The 10,000-nt window shown below is 39.3% G+C and overlaps 1 protein-coding gene across 1 annotated transcript in view; it reads right to left on the bottom strand.

Annotated features, from left to right (window-relative positions):
* The window catches only part of LOC138974212 (uncharacterized), a 188,014-nt gene that overhangs the window by 39,666 nt on the left and 138,348 nt on the right, over positions 1-10,000 (bottom strand). The window contains exons 37-38 of the mRNA XM_070346935.1: positions 6,588-6,821; positions 6,197-6,424 (exon numbers count right to left, since the gene is read on the bottom strand). Coding sequence (XP_070203036.1) covers positions 6,197-6,424; positions 6,588-6,821 — 462 coding nt within the window. The remainder of the gene's footprint in view (positions 1-6,196; positions 6,425-6,587; positions 6,822-10,000) is intronic.

The raw sequence follows: 10,000 nt of genomic DNA, 5'->3' as shown, positions 1-10,000 counted from the left end.
ATGCTTGACCTTGACAAGGTCAAGGTCAAATAACTAAACCTAGCAATGACATCATACACTAAGAACTGCTTTACCCATTTTTCCTACCAAAATACATGTGACCTTGACCCAAGGTCAAGGTCATACAAGGTCATGCAACACAAAGCTGTTAATTCAAGACATAGGAAGTACAATGGTGCTTATTGGCTCTTTCTACCATGAGATATGGTCACTTTTAGTGGTTCACTACCTTATTTTGGTCACATTTCATAAGGGTCAAAGTGACCTTGACCTTGATCATATGTGACCAAATGTGTCTCATGATGAAAGCATAACATGTGCCCCACATATTTTTTAAGTTTGAAACAGTTATCTTCCATAGTTCAGGGTCAAGGTCACTTCAAAATATGTATACAATCCAACTTTGAAGAGCTCCTGTGACCTTGACCTTGAAGCAAGGTAAACCAAACTGGTATCAAAAGATGGGGCTTACTTTGCCCTATATATCATATATAGATGAGGTATTGAATCTCAAAAACTTTAGAGAAAATGGGAAAAATGTGAAAAATAGCTGTTTTTTAGACAACATTTATGGCCCCTGCGACCTTGACCTTGAAGCAAGGTCAAGATGCTATGTATGTTTTTTGGGGCCTTGTCATCATACACCATCTTGCCAAATTTGGTACTGATAGACTGAATAATGTCCAAGAAATATCCAACGTTAAAGTTTTCTGGACAGACGTCCGGACGGACGGACGTCCGGACGGACGGACGTCCGGACGGACGGGGGGGACGGACGGACGGACGACTCGGATGAGTACATAGACTCACTTTTGCTTTGCATGTGAGTCAAAAATGGTTCTGATGGCATTACAATTGAATTTATTGAAGTATGTTCGTCCTGAGTGAGTATATGTATTTTACGCTCTTTTTCAGCAGCATTTGATAATGGTAGTCTGTCTCCGTCTCAAAGAAATGCTGTGATTGTGTTTATTCATACAGGTAAACTCCTTTCTAGAGATAAATTGAATAATTGGCGTCCAACTATATTAACCCACAGTGATTATAAATAACCTGCAATGTGTCTGGCTGTGCGCATTAACAACGTTGCACATATATGTTATAAATCCAGATCAGGTTGGATATATTAGAGGGAGGCAAGTATCGTCTTTGTTAAGATTGATTGATGATGTCACAGATCAAATGAAAGTGCAAAATAAACCAGATCTGTTGGTTAACATTGACATGTTTCATGCATTTGGTATTTCAAAAGATGTTATATTACACGTTTTTAAAACATTTGGGTTTGGCCCGGAGTTTGTAACTTGTCGAAGTTTAATAAAAGATGCCAAGAGTTTTATTAATGATTCTTTACCCGTGGAGTCTGGAATCCGTCAGGGATGTCCGTCCTTGCCTTTATAGCCTCTGTTTTGGCAATGGAGTTATTAGCCATTAAGATCAGGCAGAGTAAGAATGTTAAAGGTATTTCGAATTTGAATTGTTTAAATGATAGATTTTGGGATGATGTGTTTAAACATTACTTTATATGCTGACGAAGTTACGTTATTTTTGAAAAGTGAAACGGATTTTAAACACCTTATTGATTTATGATTCTTGTTATTATGTTTCCGGATTAAAGTTGAATTAGTCGAAATGTGAAGCCATGTGGTTAGGAAGTCAGAAATATTGTCAAGACACCTTTTATAATTTCAATTGGAAGAACAAATGAAATATTTTGGGATTTTGTTTCAATGACAGATCAACCTGAGATGTTGAGAAAAGTTGGACAGTGCGAATTACGTCTGTTACGGGCTTGATTTTGGTATGGGAAAAAAAAGAAATGTGAGCAATATGGGTAACATTGTTGTAATTAACACGTTTTTGGTCTCTTAATTTGTTTATTTTATGCAGGCATTTGTAATACCTGATAAAGTATCAGTAGAAGTAAATAGATTGCTGTTTAGGTGTTTTATGGGAAAACAAAGACAGTGATGGCGCTAGTATTTGTTCAACACACTTTTATGATGTAAATACGTAGTCCAGAAAAAAAAACGGTAGGCTGGTCATTAAAACGAATTAGAGTCCAACTCAGAGTACTGGTTTTATTGTTCTACCAGGAAAAAACACACCCAGTAGTTCTAAATACAAAACCCGGTAGGTCAAACCGGCAGCCAATTTTGTTCCGGTAATTTCTCGTTTCAACCAGTAAAATACCGGTAATTACCGGTTTACGCCAACACTAGAAAGATATTAATAACAAGTCGCGTAAGGCGAAATTACTACATTTAGTCAAGCTGTCGAACACACGGAATGAAACTGAACCACTGTATTTTTTCACCAAGACAGTACAGCTTCGTCAATCCCCGCGTGAAGGAAATCGCTCACCTTCCACGTGCAAAACGTAGTGATATTGACACGCCAGATTAGCGCGGTGGCGTATTGTGCTAAGCAGGAAAGCGCGCTTTTCTGTATTCTTGTTAACTTTCTGAGCTTGTTTTGAATACAACCTATCATATCTATATGTTTTTGGAATCAGGAAATGATCACGAATAAGATGACATCCTTTTTGGATCAATTTCTTAAATTTGAATTGTAAGACTAATCAATCTATTTTCGTTAATTGTGATCACATTTTAAGAGTAAACATGACATATGTATATATTTTCAGATTCAGAATGTAATGAAGAAAACGATGCAATCAATTTTAAATCTGTTTGCGAAAAATCGATTTTAATGACAACTTTAATGAGCAAACTCTTCAATCAAATGTTTAGCCTACAAGCTGAAATGCAATACCAAAGTCCGAGCTTTGTCGAAGATTACTTGACCACAATTTCAACCAATTTGGTTGAAAAATGAGAGCGTGACAGTGCCGCCGCAACTTTCACGAAAAGCCGGATATGACGTCATCAAAGACATTTATCAAAAAACAGAAGAAAAAAACCGTCTGGAGATACTATACTCAGGATCTCTCATGTCAAGTTTCATGAAGATCGGTCTAGTAGTTTTCTCTCAATCGCTCTACACGCACGCACACACACAGACACACACACACACACACACACACACACACACACATACACCACGACCCTCGTCTTGATTCCCCCCTCTACGTTAAAACATTTAGTCAAAACTTGACTAATTGTAAAAAGTCATTTGAAAAGGTTTAAGAGGTTAATATTGTGTTGTGATATTTATCTTATATACGTGAGAAGGACACCCGTGAGATAATAATCGTTCAAATCACACGTGTGTATATCATGTAAATGAGGTCATGTCAAGCAAATCTGGCAGGGATCTGTTTTTCCACTGCTTATGATGCCAAAGTCACCAGACAAACGTCATTATAGAAACACAAATTGCGCTCGCTAATTACCCTCGATGAATCTTTAGAACTAGCACGCCACGCCACACTTTCAGAGTGACGTTTCTTTGCTTTGACATAATATATTGCACGAGGCTTTCGAAGAGATCGAGGTTCCAAAACAAGCGTCTTCAATTTAGCTGCCTCGAATGCAGGACATTTTCAGTAAAATACACGTAAGTACAGTATGTAGAATAAAAAGAATACTACATGGCTTGCTGTGTCGTACCAGATTTACACTCGTTGCTTTTTCAAATAGTGAACAGCTCGCTTTCGCTCTCAGTTCAATATTTAAAAAAACAACTCGTGTAAATCTGGTACGACACAGCAAGCCATGTAGTATTCTCTCTATAAAATGGTGGTTTAAACATGGTGGATTTGAAACACATGCAGTTATCCTTATCATTACAATGATAGTTATCCTTATCATTACAATGATAGTTATCCTTATCATTACAATGATAGTTATCCTTATCATTACAATGATAGTTATCCTTATCATTACAATTAACCTCCAGCTAAGTCACAGATAAGTGGAAATGTGTGCCAAAGTCAGTTGATTTAATGTACGGATCAAATTGTAAATGTTTTTATTCAAATGTTCATTTTCAAAGACTAAAAGGGAGTAAATATGTCAAGTCCAATTTTTGGAAAACTATCTTAAAAAAAACATGGCTTGATAACAATGTATGTATTGATGGTAATTTATTCAATCCGCTTTAATGGAATAACCAATGTTTGTTTATGGTGGAAATGTATTGTATTTTGAAGATTTTTGTAAGTGTACATGATGTTATATATAGAAAATAGTTTGTTTCCGATGAGTTCATTTGTGATGTTTAAGGGAAATCCCCACAGAGAATATTGGAATATAGTTCGTGCTGTTGTTGTGAATGATAAAACTACGATTATGTACGCAAAGGAAGAAATTGATTTGATGGATATTCCTTCATTTCGTGGTAAGAAAATACACAGCGCACAACAGTTCTAAACAGAATTAGTAAGTATGCACATTGTGGAACCATATGTGCAACTGGTTTTGGAGGAGGGAATGTAATTATGAAATTGATAAGACATATTGGTTGATTAGGATTTAATCGGTAAAAGAGACAAAGCTTCGCCTATCACAATAGAAATTACTTCACAATATTTATCCAACAAATATCATGTTGTGTAAAAAGAAAGTTGTGGAGGACAACGTTTGTTCATTTTGAAGCAATAGTGTTGAATATAATATAGATTTTTTTCCTTTTTTTGCCCAGTGGTGATTGAGTTTTGGAAACATATTGAATGTTATATTGGGTACATTTGGATAAACAGATAGAGTTAACAGTGAACGAAATTATGGTTGGTGTTAAAAATCGACAATTGCATGCTACTCTGTTGAAAGAACTGAATACTATTATTTTGGTTGGTAAAATGTGCAAACGTATTTGTGACCCTCCACCACGAAATGAGTCGCATGTCACCTCGCGCGGTTCTGCGCTAGGCTTAATACAAGTCCGGGAAGTGTCTGGTAACAGTGTGAGGGTCACCTTAGTCACAGGCTTATAACTCAAACAGGTTTTGCTCTTTTCTTAAACGGTTTTCACCACAGGATAGAGCATAAAAAACTCTTTAGGAAAATGTAAAAATATGAAAATCATGTTAAGGTGACATGCGACTCATACCGTCGTGGAGGGTCACATTTACACAATAACAAAGGCGTCAATGCCTCTTTTTGTTGTATTCAAAAAGCAATTGGAGATCAAAAATATTCATTTTAGAAGAAAACAAGTCGCGTAAGGCGAAAATACAATATTTAGTCAAGTAGCTGTCGAACTCACAGAATGAAACTGAACGCAATGCCATTTTACTCGTAGCATCGTCAGGCCACCGCTCATGGCAAAGGCAGTGAAATTGACAAGAAGAGCGGGGTAGTAGTTGCGCTAAGAAGGATAGCACGCTTTTCTGTACCTCTCTTTGTTTTAACTTTCTGAGCGTGTTTTTAATCCAAACATATCATATCTATATGTTTTTGGAATCAGGAACCGACAAGGAATAAGATGAAAGTGTTTTTAAATTGATTTGGACAATTTAATTTTGATAATAATATTTATATATTTAATTTTCAGAGCTTGTTTTTAATCCGAATATAACATATTTATATGTTTTTGGAATCAGCAAATGATGAAAAATAAGATAAACGTAAATTTGGATCGTTTTATAAATTTGTATTTTTTTTTTACAATTTTCAGATTTTTAATGACCAAAGTCATTAATTAATTTTTAAGCCACCACGCTGAAATGCAACACCGAAGTCTGGGCTTTGTCGAAGATTACTTGACCAAAATTTGAACCAATTTGGTTGAAAAATGAGGGCGTGACAGTGCCGCCTACAATTTCACGAAAAACCGGATATGACGTCATCAAAGACATGTATCAAAAAAATGAAAAACAAATTCGGGGATTTCATACCCAGGAACTCTCATGTCAAATTTCATAAAGATCGGTCCATTAGTTTAGTCTGAATCGCTCTACACACACACACACACGCACGCACGCACACACGCACGCACACACGCACATACACCACGACCCTCGTTTCGATTCCCCCTCGATGTTAAAATATTTAGTCAAAACTTGACTAAATATAAAAAAAGAAAAAAAGAAACAAAATGAAAGCTATTCCAAGATGTATAACGTAAATGATATATTGTGTTGCTCTTTGTGTATTTAATCATATGCATCCATAACGCATGTCAATTCATTTACAGATCAATTTTCAAGAAATAGAAAAAATACATAGACAGACAGAAACAGATCAAAAGAGCGAGGGAAAGCAAAGTTACGAGCAAAACTCATCCTACATACACAGAGGTCGTGCCATGACTTCCACCTCGCAGAGTACCAGGTCGCTTGCATCTTGAATCACGTTCACGTAGCGACCTCTAAGGACCTCTTTGCAACGTCGGAGATGCATCGTGCCTGCTTCCAAAGTGCCAGCTTCATAGCACAAGTCGTAACGTTGGTTTAGCCTTTTTGCAAGCCATCGGAATATGTCATCAAGGTAAACCCTCACTTCTACACGGGTTAGAGTTTCTGTAAACATAAAATGTTTAAGTAAACACACACACACACACACACACACACACACACACACACACACAAACACACACACACACACACACACACACACACACACACACACACACGTTGCACAGAAAGAGCGACAAATTATCACACAACATACAAACAACCTCACCAGTAGCACAAATTACAACGCTGGAAAAGGTGAAGCTCTCGTTGATTTCAGTGGATTCGACTTCGAAGAAGAGAAAGCAACCATCCGAGTCAACACCGAATGATAGAGCCACGCATTGCAAATTTGCATTACACGCAGCCTTGCAGGCCTCGAGCGTAGCGGCACCGTCAGACACACCACGGCCATTTCCCCTCGTACCTGCTGTGTCGTTGTACATGCAGTCTCGACCTTGGCCTGTTAGTCGACATTTTGAGATGACACAGTCATGTACAATTCAACCAAGGCAAGTCAGAATGAGATATACATCGAATTCGCCCATTTGGACTGAAATAGCCCTTGGAAAATGTATGCAAGGCACGCCCATTTTGGCTGAAACTGTCGTGGACAATTTATGCAAGGCACGTCAGATGTAAATCAGTTTCGCCCATTTTGGCTGAAACTGTTGTGGACAATTTATGCAAGGCACGTCAGATGTAAATCAGTTTCGCCCATTTTGGCTGAAACTGTCGTGGACAATTTATGCAAGGCACGTCAGATGTAAATCAGTTTCGCCCATTTTGGCTGAAACTATCGTGGACAATTTATGCAAGGCACGTCAGATGTAAATCAGTTTCGCCCATTTTGGCTGAAACTGTCGTGGAACATTTATGCAAGGCACGTCAGATGTAAATCAGTTTCGCCCATTTTGGCTGAAACTGTCGTGGAAAATGTATGCAAGGCACGTCAGATGTAAATCAGTTTCGCCCATTTTGGCTGAAACTGTCGTGGAAAATGTATGCAAGGCACGTCAGATGTAAATCAGTTTCGCCCATTTTGGCTGAAACAGCCATGACACATTCAAGCAAGACATATTAGGTCTTTAAACAAAGTCGCCCTTTTGGGCTTAAACAGTCATTGCAAATTGAAGCAAGGCTCATCAAAGGTAAAATAAAGCCGTTCCTTTTTTGGCGGAAAATGTCATGGAAAATACATAAATGATACGATGGTGCAAGGACTAATAAAGTAATCCTTTTGGGTTGAAGCGTACACGGAATATTTTAAGCAAGTCAGGTCAGGCCTGAAACAAACTCGCCATTTTTAGGCTGAAATGTAGACTGAGCATTCAAGCAAGGTCTGAAACAATGTCGCTCTTTTGGACAGAAACAGTCACTCACGGACACTTCATACAAGTCAAGCAAGGAATGCAACTGAATCGTCCTTTTAGAGCTGTAACTATCACAGAAAACTTAAGAAAGTTAAGTCGGACCTAACACACAGTCGCCCTTTTGAGTTAAAACGGCGAGGAAAAGCTCAAGCAGATTGACTTACATGTTTTGAAATTCACAAAAAATATATTTACCAAGTACAACCGTTGCCACGGAGAGAATAAGGAAAAGCTGTGTTGCGAACATCATTCTGTCGTCTTGAGAAGTAACATACACCTGACACTTGATACTTGATAATGGCCCGAGTTTTAATGGCCCCGTCTCCAATACTTATATACCTTATTTTTTTATTATTATTAAATGAGATGCTGATCGACAATGATACATTTTGAGTGTGTATATTTCCCAAAGATTGTGAAACCTTATGAGCAGGATTTGAGCCTGGATATATTTTCGCTCTAGAAATAGTATACACTATTTTTATTGTACAATTATTACTTGCCATACATCTGACAACATCTCTCACATGACACTTTGCTGACGTCTCGCTTTGGGCGTGTGTGTGTGTGTGTGTGTGTGTGTGGTGTGTCTGTATGTGTGTGTGTGTGTGTGTGTGTGTGTATGTTTGTGTGTGTCTGTATGTGTGTGAGTGTTAGTGTGTTAGTGTGTGTGTGTGTTTGTGTGTATGCGCGTGCGTGCGTGCGTGTGTGTGTATGTGGGTGTGTGTGCGTTCGTGTTTGCGTGCGTGCGTGCGTGCGCGCGCGCGCGTGTGTGTGTGTGTGTGTGTGTATGTGTGTGCGCGCGTGCGTGCGTTTGCGAGCGTGTGATTTTGTGTGTGTGTCCTCGAGTCGTACAAAAGAGTAACTCTATTCAGAAAGGTTTCGATAGAAGTTAAGTCAGTTCCAACAAGCTTCAAAACCCATTTCATCGATAGTTTCTTGTCGGGAGCCCGAGCCCATTTCTATACCACGATACTCACACTGGCACAGCAAGAACTTAAATAAAGACCACAGAGATGGCGAACCAACTTTTTTAAGCTCATGTGTGAAGACCTTGGATTGTGTGGCCGCGATCTCACCTGCTCGAAGTTCACACGCTCAGGGGAGTGTTGAAATACCTCAATACGTGACTGTGAATGAACTACTCAAAATCATACAACACAAATGAACAGATATCTGTCATCCACACGAACACGATCTGGGCCGAAGTGCACAAGAAAGTTACCAACCGGGTGGGAGTCAGCAGCGCTGTTTGTTTGTTTGTTTGTTTGTTTGTTTGCTTAACGCCCAGCCGACCACGAAGGGCCATATCAGGGCGGTGCTGCTTTGACATATAACGTGCGCCACACACAAGACAGAAGTCGCAGCACAGGCTTCATGTCTCACCCAGTCACATTATTCTGACACCGGACCAACCAGAGCAGCGCTGTTGAATTGGTTGAAATTGAGATTTGTGGTGATTTCAACCAACCAGACAGTTTCAACCCACTTGGGCGGCACCCACTTTTGCTTCGTGCACTCCAGCCCAGGTTTTGTGCTGGTTTGGAGTCCAGGGCCGAGGTGCACGAAAAAAGTTACAGACCGGTTGGGAGCCAGCCGCGGTGTTGCGGAATTGGTTGACTGAATTGAGATTTGTTGTGATTTCAACGAATCCGGCAGCGGTTTGTTTTTACCCGTTTAGCTGGCATCCACTTTCGCATCATGCATCTCAGCTCTGGTAGCTCAGATAGTAGAGCACGAAACCAGGCCGGTGTAACACGAAATTTTTACTCCACGAAAAATTTACTCTTACTCCGAGTACACCTTTCGTACTAGGAAAGAACTCCCCAAGGCACGAAAAAAGTACTCCCTCCACGAAACTTTTACTCCCCATTTCGTTTTTTTCCAGTAAAAATCTCGTACGCGAAAATGGGATGCGAGCGAAGGGATAATGCCAATTGATATGACTGTGATCTCGCGCAAACAAATGTCGCGCTGCCCTCCCTCCACCCCTTCCACCACCAAGACTAACAGGGGACAAGGGAGTACAAATTTCGTACACCTGGCATGGGAAGTTAAATTGCTCGTGTTAGAGTGAAGTAATTTATTCGTTATTTATTCGTCAGGGGAGTAACATTTTTGTACGAAATGTTTACTCGGAACTCGTAATTTTCTCGTGTAATGGGGGAGTACTTTTTTCGTAAAGGGAGTAACATTTTCGTACGAAATTTTTACTTCGGAGTAAAAATCTCGTGCGAGTACTTTTCTTGTGTTACACCGGGACGGGTAC

Source organism: Littorina saxatilis, linkage group LG8 (assembly GCF_037325665.1).
Source record: "Littorina saxatilis isolate snail1 linkage group LG8, US_GU_Lsax_2.0, whole genome shotgun sequence".
NCBI classification, from domain to species: domain Eukaryota; kingdom Metazoa; phylum Mollusca; class Gastropoda; order Littorinimorpha; family Littorinidae; genus Littorina; species Littorina saxatilis.
This window is presented reverse-complemented; position numbering and strand designations above follow the sequence as displayed.